General features: G+C 46.8%; 1 protein-coding gene across 1 annotated transcript in view; it reads left to right on the top strand.

Annotated features, from left to right (window-relative positions):
- Positions 1 to 208: 208 nt before the first annotated feature.
- LOC124014181 (prospero homeobox protein 1-like) overlaps positions 209 to 12,429 on the top strand; it is a 30,918-nt gene continuing 18,697 nt past the window's right edge. Inside the window, exons 1-4 of the mRNA XM_046328941.1 lie at positions 209 to 588; positions 8,139 to 9,848; positions 10,068 to 10,175; positions 11,676 to 11,888. Of these exons, the coding sequence (XP_046184897.1) occupies positions 8,172 to 9,848; positions 10,068 to 10,175; positions 11,676 to 11,888 (1,998 nt within the window). The 5' untranslated portion in view covers positions 209 to 588; positions 8,139 to 8,171. The remainder of the gene's footprint in view (positions 589 to 8,138; positions 9,849 to 10,067; positions 10,176 to 11,675; positions 11,889 to 12,429) is intronic.

Here is a 12,429-nt window from a genome sequence, read left to right as displayed (position 1 = left end):
ATAAAAATAATTAGTTGCCCCAGTAACTAACTACCCCTTGGATATACCCTCAGTCCTACAGCCACAAATATATATATATAATATATAAAAATAATCACAGTGAATTTCAGTTTCGGCAAGTCGTTAGAGGATGAACTATCACGTAGCTATACTTTAGTCTACATAATGGACAGAGAGAAAAAGGAGATAAGGGAACAAGGGGGTTAATGCCAACCGTGCCGTGAAGTGGACAACAGCTCGCGAGCCCGCCCTCCTTTTCAAAGCGTGTGAGGATGTCACAGGGAGATACTGTATGTTAGGAAGCTAGAGATAGACAGAGAGATAGAGAAAGTACAGATGGAGAGAGGGACAGAGTTAGAAAGGGAGAGGGGGATTGACAACGAGGAGCAGCAATAACAGGAAACACAGGGCGCAGGGCTTTGCTTTCCTACGGAGCGGATGCACTGACCAGAGCAAACAGAAGGGCACGAGAGGAGCGGTTGCAGACAGATAAAACGGGAAGAGGAACACCGCAGAACTAACCGGTTCTAACATTATCACAGAGAGAGAGAGAAGAGTCGGTTTCCGTGCGGGGTGTTATCCGATTGAGTGAGTTATTGTCTTAAGTCAATTCTACTTTTGGTTTGTCTACACTTTGACTGGACTCCGTATGTCCTTTGCTGTGAGTGCACTGACCTGTGTGCGCGTGTCCGTCCATGTTTATGTAGCCTTATTATCAACTGCGACATACTGTACGTGCACCGATAATTAATGGGTGGCAGCTGCTCATTTACGGAGGACTAAACCTGGCATAATTAGAAATGAATTAAAACACACAAATAGATAAATACATAAATAAATGCTCATATAAACAGATTAATGAATGCACACAGATGAATAATTAATAGCAGTTTATTTCTGTTATTTTAATTGATATGATTTGTTTCTGTATTTCTTCCGCCAATATGATAATGAGGGGGGCGTCAACCAAACGTGTGTGGCTGTTATCTAACACACCATTGGTTGATCAATGCCACAGTGCCGTTACACTTGCCTGGGCTGCGTTCAGTATGACATAACGGTGTTCAACATTTTAAAGATCATGTTTAACATTAGCACCTCCCACCCCCCCACCCCCCCAAAAAAAACAATCATGTGTAGAGCATACATGTATCAGTGTCACTATTTTTTCCCGACATTAGAAATTGGAGATAAAATCTATTTTATGCTGCTGTGGCGAAACACGCACCGTGAAAACACACAAATGGAACATTGTCCTTGCTTGACGTAGAATCCAGGTGAAAAACTTTGGAACACTGAGCCATTGACTGACTAGCTACACCAGGTTATGGGTGGATTTCTTTTGACAATAAGACACCGGGCTACAGCCATATGATTTTGAACCTAGAAGAAGACCGAGAGACGGGAGTAGGCGAGAAAGAGTCGGCCGGGATTGGTGAGAGGAATGTCCAGTTGGACAGAAAAGCACGGTAAACTAATGTTACAAGATAACTAGCTTGGCTACAACTGAAAGTCGAGTTGGCTGGCTAGCTAGTTGCATTTTACAGTCAGACTCTACATTTTACACTTAGGTAGCTAGCTGCGTTTTACAGTCACTCTACATTTTACACTTAGCTAGCTAGCTGCGTTTTACAGTCAGACTCTACATTTTACACTTAGGTAGCTAGCTAGCTGCGTTTTACAGTCACTCTACATTTTACACTTAGGTAGCTAGCTAGCTGCGTTTTACAGTCACTCTACATTTTACACTTAGGTAGGTAGCTAGCTGCGTTTTACAGTCACTCTACATTTTACACTTAGGTAGCTAGCTAGCTGCGTTTTAAAGTCACTCTACATTTTACACTTAGGTAGCTAGCTAGCTGCGTTTTACAGTCACTCTACATTTTACACTTAGGTAGCTAGCTAGCTGCGTTTTAAAGTCACTCTACATTTTACACTTAGGTAGCTAGCTAGCTGCGTTTTACAGTCAGAATCTACATTTTACACTTAGATAGCTAGCTATCTAGATAATGAACTAAACTTCAAGTATCATAAAATATGACTATCTAGCTATCCACGATAGCTAAATATCTGTCAGATGTGAAGCAAGCAGGATCGTGGCATGTTTCAGAAGCAATGCGTGTTGGCTAACTCATGTTAGCTAGATCACATTAGCTAGTCAAGTTTTATTAGTCGTATCTACAGGATACGCATGGTATTCGTGGTCCAATGATATGCTTACTTGCAGGTTCCTTCTCGACAATGCAACAACAGTACTAAATAAAAGAGAAGAATACGAACATAAAGTTAAAGGCTCAGTAGAATATAATAAATATTTTAGCCAAAGTATAATACAGGAAGGCACAATTTATAGTCCAACATTTACATGTGTATTGGGGGGGGAGTAATAAGTATATATATACATATATATATATATATATATATATAAGTATATACAGTGGGGCAAAAAAGTATTTAGTCAGCCACCGATTGTGCAAGTTCTCCCACTTAAAAAGATGAGAGAGCCCTGTAATTTTCATCATAGGTACACTTCAACTATGACAGACAAAATGAGAGAAAAAAATCCAGAAAATCACATTGTAGGATTTTTAATTAATTTATTTGCAAATTATGGTGGAAAATAAGTACCCGGGGTGGAATGGCAAATTTCTTCAGCCCCCTTAGGAAGTAGAGACGCTGTTGCAACCTCTTGACAAGACTGGTGGTGTTGTTGATCCATGACAAGTCCTCTGTGATGTGGACACTGAGAAACTTAAAACTCGTGATTCTCTCTACTCCCGTAGATGTGGATTGGAGCATGTCCCCCCCCCCTCTGCTTGCTGAAGTCAACAATCAACTCCTTTGTTTTGTTGACGTTGAGGGAGAGGTTGTTGTCATGACACCACAATGTCAGTTCACTTACCTCCTCCCTATAGGCTGACTCGTCGTTGTTGGTTATCGTGCCTACAGCCATGGTGTCGTCATGGAGACTAGATAATGGAGTTGGCGTCGTGCAAAACCCCACAGTCGTTGGTGAACAGGAAGTAGAGCAGAGGACTGAGGACACACCCCTGGGGGGCTCCTAAGGGAGTACAGCAGAGGACTGAGGACACACCCCTGGGGGGCCCCTAAGGGAGTACAGCAGAGGACTGAGGACACACCCCTGGGGGGCCCCCAAGGGAGTACAGCAGAGGACTGAGGACACACCCCTGGGGTGCACCTGTGTTAAGAGTCAGTGTGGAGGAGGTGTTGTTGCCAACCCTCTTTCAGATGTAACTCTGAGGTGTCGCCTACTTTCTGAATTAAGCCATCGTGGATACCTAATTTAAGAGGGATGTAAATTAGGCTAGCAAGCTAGCTAGGCTAATTCTATACATCCATCTTTGAAGCAGTTGGGCTGCAAAATTAGGTCTCAACAATCACAGGCATCTAAACTAGCAGCTAAACTAGCAGCTAACCTAGCAGCTAACCTAGCAGCTAACCACAGTCAAATAAGGAAGATGCTGCCATGATGGAAGAAGTCCCTTATGAAGCTAGCCACAATAAGGATTAGCCACAATAGTGGAATTTGCTGTTCGCCATAGCAATTGTTAGTGAGATGAGACGTGGTGCCATAATATAAATAACAGCTTAGCAGTGTTCAATGTTCTATTATGTTACTTTAGAATATTACAATGTTCTATTATGTTACTTTAGAATATTACAATGTTCTATTATGTTACTTTAGAATATTACAATGTTCTATTATGTTACTTTAGAATATTACAATGTTCTATTATGTTACTTTAGAATATTACAATGTTCTATTATGTTACTTTAGAATATTACAATGTTCTATTATGTTACTTAACAGCTATAGATTTAATGATTTCTTGGAGCCTGATGGAGATGAATGGCTGCATCTAAGGCAGGAGATTTGTCTGCATCCAGGTTGAGGCTTGCTTCCAGCAGGAACATGGAGCACTCCCGTGTCAGTAAATTATGATATTGTTTTCTTTTACATTGCACCATAACAAGTTCCTCGGTGTCCACATCACTAAGGACCTATCATGGTCCAAACACACCAACGCGTGTGGTGAAGAGGGCACGACAACGCCTCTTTCCCCCTTCAGGAGGCTAAAAAGATTTGGCATCGGCCCCTTAGATCCTCAAAATGTTATACAGCTGCACCATTGAGAGCATCTTGACTGGCTGCATCACCGCCGGGTGTGGCACCTGCTGGGCATCCGACCAGAAGGGGGTGCGTATGGCCCAAGTACCTTTTTATCTTTGCATAGTTGGGAAAGGGCTTGTAAAGTAAGCATTTCACTGTGACGTTTACGCCTGTTGTATTTGACGCACGACAAATAACGTTTTATTTTTGATAATACACTTCAACAAACCTACCACCCTGTTGTCAGCTAGCAACACATCAACAAACCTACCACCCTGTTGTCAGCTAGCAACACATCAACAAACCTACCACCCTGTTGTCAGCTAGCAACACATCAACAAACCTACCACCCTGTTGTCAGCTAGCAACACATCAACAAACCTGCCACCCTGTTGTCAGCTAGCAACACATCAACAAACCTACCACCCTGTTGTCAGCTAGCAACACATCAACAAACCTACCACCCTGTTGTCAGCTAGCAACACATCAACAAACCTACCACCCTGTTGTCAGCTAGCAACACATCAACAAACCTACCACCCTGTTGTCAGCTAGCAACACATCAACAAACCTACCACCCTGTTGTCAGCTAGCAACACATCAACAAACCTACCACCCTGTTGTCAGCTAGCAACACATCAACAAACCTACCACCCTGTTGTCAGCTAGCAACACATCAACAAACCTACCACCCTGTTGTCAGCTAGCAACACATCAACAAACCTACCACCCTGTTGTCAGCTAGCAACACATCAACAAACCTACCACCCTGTTGTCAGCTAGCAACACATCAACAAACCTGCCACCCTGTTGTCAGCTAGCAACACATCAACAAACCTGCCACCCTGTTGTCAGCTAGCAACACATCAACAAACCTGCCACCCTGTTGTCAGCTAGCAACACATCAACAAACCTGCCACCCTGTTGTCAGCTAGCAACACATCAACAAACCTACCACCCTGTTGTCAGCTAGCAACACATCAACAAACCTGCCACCCTGTTGTCAGCTAGCAACACATCAACAAACCTGCCACCCTGTTGTCAGCTAGCAACACATCAACAAACCTGCCACCCTGTTGTCAGCTAGCAACACATCAACAAACCTACCACCCTGTTGTCAGCTAGCAACACATCAACAAACCTGCCACCCTGTTGTCAGCTAGCAACACATCAACAAACCTACCACCCTGTTGTCAGCTAGCAACACATCAACAAACCTGCCACCCTGTTGTCAGCTAGCAACACATCAACAAACCTACCACCCTGTTGTCAGCTAGCAACACATCAACAAACCTGCCACCCTGTTGTCAGCTAGCAACACATCAACAAACCTGCCACCCTGTATCCACAGACTGTTTCGAGGAGGGATGCAACTATCACTGCTTTCAAAGGCCACAGTCAAGTTTTTTTTTGTATAAACAACTTTTTTAAATGTTTTATTGTTAATTATAAAAACAAAATTCTAACTTTTGTGGTATAAGAGCTTGTGATTTCAAAAGGTAAATTAAAGTCTCATGTCCAGGGAAAATTCATTTTTATTCATGTATTTCCGACACATCAACACAGGCTTGTCAACGAAAATATATATCCCAGACAAGACTGAAGAGTGGTACAAGTCGACAAAGTGACTATAAGTCAGTGCTTGTGTCCGCAGCTGTTGGTATGAATTTGAGTGGTTACAATACAACACATGCTGTACTCCCCAAGTAAGGCCCTTGTTTCCGGGTACCACTGAAGGCCACAGTCTACAGCCAAGGGAGCTTGAAGATGTCACACATCCAAGCCCATTTGACAGCATGCAGTGGTCTGATACATTGATTACCTTTCATCACCAAAGACATGTTCGCATTTACTGCACATGTTGCTGAACGATTCAATCTTTTTTGTTAGTGATGTAATGGAAATTCAAAATACAATATTCAGTTCATAAGCATTGACTGTAATACCTCTAAGGATCGGGGTAGGCAACCCTGGGCCTGGGTTCCCGCAGGCACTTCATGTTTTTGTGTGTGTTGAATTTAGGAAATCACTGAACTAATCAATTAGCACAGTTGGGGCCTCCTGGGTGGCGCAATGGTGAAGGGCGCTGTACTGCTACCAGAGACTCTGGGTTTGCGCCCAGGCTCTGTCGCAGCCAGCCGGCCTAACGTCGTCCGGGTTAGGGAGGGCTTGGCCGGTAGGGATATCCTCGTCTCATCGCGCACCAGCGACTCCTACCTGCCGCCCCTACACTCTAACTACTAGGCTACCTGCCACCCCTCCACTCTAACCACCAGACTACCTGCCCCCCCTACAGTCTAACCACTAGACTACCTGCCCCCCTACACTCTAACCACCAGGCTACCTGCCCCCCCTACAGTCTAACCACTAGACTACGTGCCCCCCTACAGTCTAAACACTAGGCTACCTGCCACCCCCTCTAACCACTAGACTACCTGCCCCCCTACAGTCTAACCACTAGACTACCTGCCCCCTACAGTCTAACCACTAGACTACCTGCCCCCCTACAGTCTAACCACTAGACTACCTGCCCCCCTACAGTCTAACCACTAGACTACCTGCCGCCCCTACACTCTATCCACCAGGCTACCTGCCTCCCCCTCTAACCACCAGGCTACCGACGTGTAACTTGTAGCAGCTAGCTGACACCAAGTTTTCGATGCACGCATCCACACGGGGAAACGGGGTAACCTGGAGGTACGTCGTTCTCCGCAGCGGCCAGCACTGCCACAGGTCTATGTGAAGATAGTGGCGCATTCGGTTCGCCTCCTAAATAAACGAACGGCACTGAACCTGATGCAAACGGAAACAAAACAAGTGGAATCATGCCATATTTGGACTAGAAAACACGTTTGGAATTTTGCTATATGAATTAAACAAAATACAATTTAACTTGACAGAAAAGGACAAATCAGTTAATCGCACTGTGGACTTAATAATTGTATATTATTTTTTATTTAATATTTTTATTTAACTTTACAAGGAATTGCATTGGGGGCATACTGTATGCACTGTACAGCTTTAGCCATGGATCTTGGTTCCATGAAATGGCACCCAAAGATCACAACTTTGAAGAGTTTGCACAGATATTAGCATTGTAGCTCATATGAGCATTGTTTCTCATGTTAGCATTGTTTCTCATGTTAGCATTGTAGCTCATGTTAGCATTGTAGCTCATGTTAGCATTGTAGCTCATATTGCTGGACTTTGATTGTGGGAAATCACCTCTATTTGTACCTATTGGACATTAATATTGCAATGTACAGACTTTTATTAAATGTTTTTTTTATTTAACCTTTTTATTTAACTAGGCAAGTCTTTTAAGAACTAATTGTTATTTACAATGACGACCCCATTTTACAGACCCAATAGGTATTAGCCTCGTCAGTGACACCCAAACGAACACAACTGTGAAAAGAGATCGAATTTGAATAATTGATATTTACCTATTTTTAAACTGTTGGATTATATAGTTAATGTTGCAACGGAATTATAATACCCCCCCCCCTACCATGGTGACCATGGTGACTGATGTGACCTATTCGCTGTAGGGTTAAACTGCCACACATTTAGTTGAATTAATTTATGGATTATAGCTTGATTAAAATCATATTTAAAATGTCACTTTTGTCTGTCCTGTCTGTCTGTCTCTCTGTGTGTCTGCCTGCCTGCCTGCCTGTCCGGCATGTTTGTCTATATGTGATAGAAGTACAGTGAAATGTGTGTGTTGTTATCACTGTCAAGTAGGACTACTGCTTTCACACTGCTACCTGTCTACCTCCACTGTTGTCATCTCTCTCTGTCACATCTGAATAAACAGAATTGAACTGCCATACTTCACTGACGTGAGTGTTTAGTGGGCATTTTCTCTGAAACATTCAGTTCGTCACACCTGAGTATTCCAGGTGCCTGACGTGAGGTGTAAGGTACGGTCACAATGCTGTTCCTATCACTTTTAAAACACAAACTTGATTTCTAACCAGTTTAATATTTTCTCTCTTTCCAGAAACAGTCATCGACGAGGAGAATAGAAGGTTCCATGGATTCCCCTTCTGATCTGTTTGGTCGTCAGTCCTCCCTGATTTCTCCCTTTGACCTTTACCCTGACCCCTCCACCGCCCTTGACCTCCCCAGAAACCTCACACCCTCTGGAGGGGGGCACGGTCCACCCTACCCTGGAGCTAACCCCTCCTACCCCCTCATCCACCACCTGCTGCAGCCTGGTGGAGCCCCCATGAGGTCCGGGGGGGAATTACACCTAGACAGATATAACAGGGAAGAGGAAGGGATGGAGGAGGAGGAGGAGGAGGGGATGGGTGGACGGTTGGTAGGGGTGGGGGGGAAGAGGCTGAGCGGTGACGCCCTAGTGGCGGACTGGAGTTATGACATGATGAGAGTGAAGCGATTGAGACTGGAGAGTCTAGTTAAAGGAGATGGAGAGATAGGCTTAGAGGAAGAAGAAGAGGAGGAGGAGAAAGGGAGGAGGAGTGCGGAGAGGGGGAACAGGGAGAAAGCGAGGGAGGGGAGGAGAAGGGAGAGAGAGGAGCTGAAGGAACAGTTGGAAGAGGCGAGAGAAAGACTGAAGGCCTTGCAGGAGAAAGTATGGAAAGCATTCGGAGAGAGACCCGCTCAGGAGGAGAAGAAGAGGTGGACTGGAGGAGAGCAGGAGGAGGATGATGATGAAGAGATGGACAAAGAGGAGGAGGAGGAGACAGCAGAAGGGATCACTGAAGAGGAGGTGGGAGAAATAGACGATCTCTCTTTCCCCTTCATCCCCTCTTCTCCCCATTTCCAAGGCATCGCTAAACGAGACCGAAAAGCGAGGGACCATGAGAAAAGGAGTGAAGAACAGAGGAACGCGAATGGAGGAGGGGGGGTGTTTTTGGAGGGGGTTCTGGAGAGGGCGGCAGTGTGGATGGGGTGTGGGGTGGTGAGGGGGGAATGGGAGCGTTTTGGAGGGGAGCAGAAGTTTGCCCAAGCTTTGAAACAGGAACTGGGAAGCGCTGTAGCTCGAGTCATCGATAGGGTCCTCCGTCTATACACCCAAAACGAACCTCTACCTCCCTCCATTCTTCCTTTCACCCTGTCACCCAGAGAGGGAGGGAATGAGGGAGGAGGCGGAGGAGGAGTGTGGGCAGCCCTGAGAGAGAGGAGGGAGAGAGAACGGGGTGGAGGTTCACCTAACCACTCGAACAGAGCTCCGCCCCCCCACCAGGAACAATCTGAAGCGTTGCCGTTGATTACCCGTCGCCCCGACAACCGCCAAAACCATCTTCTACCCCTCAACAACCACCCTAACAACCGAACTAAAAACCCTCTTCTCCCTCCTCACGCCTTCTCCCCTCTCTGCCAGCCTCACCCCCCTCACCACCACACCCACCCCGCCCTCCTCCCCCCCTCCTCTTGTCATAAGGACTCCTCCCCCTTCCTCCCGCCCTCCTGCCCGCTCCCCCTCCCCCTCCTCCACTACACCATGCAACAGCTCTTCACTCGTTCTCTCTCTCACCTTCATCCTCTCCACAAAGGGAACCCTTTCTTCCCCCACCTCACCCCCTCCTCCTCTTCCTCTCATCCCTCCTTCCCTCCCCTCGCTGTGATGGAGGGATTGGACCGGCTGGATGGAGGGCTGCAACATCATCATGAGAGGGATGGAGGGATGAGAGGAGGAGGAAGAGACGGTGGGATGGATTCTGGGATGTATCTCTGTCCGGGTTCAATATCCTTTTTTTTGGGGGGGAGGAGTGGAGTGAGAAACAGTGTGTGTGTGTGTGTGTGTGTGTGTGTGTGTGTGTGTGTGTGTGTGTGTGTGTGTGTGTGTGTGTGTGTGTGTGTGTGTGTGTGTGTGTGTGTGTGTGTGTGTGTGTGTGTGTGTGTGTGTGTGTGTGTGTGTGTGTGTGTGTGTGTGATCTCCGTGCTACTCCTTAACCATGGTTACTCTCAGGAGGGTTTGTCTCCCTGTCATCTGAAGAAAGCCAAACTGATGTTCTTCTACGCTAGATACCCCAGCTCTAACACTCTCAAGACTTACTTCCCTGATGTCAAGGTAACACACACACACACACACACACACACACACACACACACACACACACACACACACACACACACACACACACACACACACACACACATGGACTCTACAAGGTGTTGAAAGCGATGTTGAAAGCGTTCCACAGGGATGCTGGCTCATGTTGACTCCAATGCTTCCCACAGTGGTGTCAAGTTGGCTGGATGTCCTTTGGGTGGTGGACCATTCTTGATACACACAGGAAACTGTTGAGTGTGGGAAAACCCAGCAACGTTGTAGTTCTTGACACAAACCGTCGCACCTTGCATCTACAAACTTACCGCGTTCAAAGGCAGACACCTGGTCAGTCTGTCATTGTTGATCCACCTGGTCAGTCTGTCATTGTGATCCACCTGGTCAGTCTGTCATTGTGATCCACCTGGTCAGTCTGTCATTGTGATCCACCTGGTCAGTCTGTCATTGTGATCCACCTGGTCAGTCTGTCATTGTGATCCACCTGGTCAGTCTGTCATTGTGATCCACCTGGTCAGTCTGTCATTGTTGATCCACCTGGTCAGTCTGTCATTGTTGATCCACCTGGTCAGTCTGTCATTGTTGATCCACCTGGTCAGTCTGTCATTGTGATCCACCTGGTCAGTCTGTCATTGTGCATCCACCTGGTCAACGGGTGTTCCTAATGATTCACCTAGTCAGTCTGTCGTAGAAAGAGCAGGTGTTCCTAATATTTTGTACAGTCAGTGTACTTCCCTGATGTCAAGGTACCCGTGAAACTATAATCAACTACAACAACACTGACTGACACATTTACAACTCTCTCTCCATTACTCTCTCTCTCTCTCCCTCTCTCTCTCTCCATTACTCTCTCTCTCTCTCTCCATTACTCTCTCTCTCTATCTCCCTCTCTCTCTCCATTACTCTCTCTCTCCCTCTCTCTCCATTACTCTCTCTCTCTCCATTACTCTCTTTCTCTCTCTCTCTCTCTCTCTCTCTCCATTACTCTCTCTCTCCATTACTCTCTCTCCATTACTCTCTCTCTCTCTCTCTCCATTACTCTCTCTCTCTCTCTCCCCATTACTCTCTCTCTCTCTCTCTCTCTCTCTCTCTCTCCATTACACTCTCTCCATTACTCTCTCTCTCTCTCTCTCTCTCTCTCTCTCCATTACTCTCTCTCTCTCTCCATTACTCTCTCTCTCTCTCCATTACTCTCTCTCTCTCTCTCTCTCCATTACTCTCTCTCTCTCTCTCTCTCCATTACTCTCTCTCTCTCTCCATTACTCTCTCTCTCTCTCCATTACTCTCTCTCTCTCTCATTACTCTCTCTCTCTCTCATTACTCTCTCTCCATTACTCTCTCTCTCTCCATTACTCTCTCTCTCATTACTCTCTCTCTCTCTGTCTCTCTCCATTACTCTCTCTCTCTCTCCATTACTCTCTCTCCATTACTCTCTCTCTCTCTCTCCATTACTCTCTCGCTCTCTATTACTCTCTCTCTCCATCTCTCTTTCCCACCTGTTAGTTCAACCGCTGCGTGACCTCCCAGCTCATCAAGTGGTTCAGTAACTTCCGTGAGTTCTTCTACATCCAGATGGAACGCTTCGCCAGACAGGCTGCCCGCGACGGTGCACCCTGCCTGGGGAGAGAGGGCAGAGAGCCCCCCCTCCGCCTAGGGAGAGACACAGAGCTCTATCGCATACTGAACATGCATTATAACAAGAGCAACGACTACCAAGTAAGTGTGAGGGGTGTAGGGACTAGCTATCTGTCACTGTGTATCTCTCTTATACATGCATATTGAACATCTCTCTCACCCTCCCCCTCCTTCCTTTCTCTCTCACAAATCCCCCTCCTCTCTCTCTCTCACCCTCCCCCTCCTCCCTCTCTCTCTCACCCTCCCTCTCACCTTCCTCCTCTCGCTCTCTCGCACCCTCCCTCTCTCTCACCCTCCCTCTCCCCCTCCTCCCCCTCTCTCTCACCCTCCCTCTCTCTCACCCTCTCTCTCCCCCTCCTCCCCCTCTCTCTCACCCTCCCTCTCACCTTCCTCCTCTCTCTCTCTCTCTCACCCTCCCTCTCACCTTCCTCCTCTCTCTCTCACCCTCCCCCTCACCTCCCTCCTCCCTCTCTCTCTCACCCTCCCTCTCACCTTCCTCCTCTCGCTCTCTCGCACCCTCCCTCTCTCTCACCCTCCCTCTCCCCCTCCTCCCCCTCTCTCTCACCCTCCCTCTCTCTCACCCTCCCTCTCCCCCTCCTCCCCCTCTCTCTCACCCTCCCTC

Source organism: Oncorhynchus gorbuscha, linkage group LG25 (genome assembly GCF_021184085.1).
Source record: "Oncorhynchus gorbuscha isolate QuinsamMale2020 ecotype Even-year linkage group LG25, OgorEven_v1.0, whole genome shotgun sequence".
Taxonomy (NCBI): domain Eukaryota; kingdom Metazoa; phylum Chordata; class Actinopteri; order Salmoniformes; family Salmonidae; genus Oncorhynchus; species Oncorhynchus gorbuscha.
This window is presented reverse-complemented; position numbering and strand designations above follow the sequence as displayed.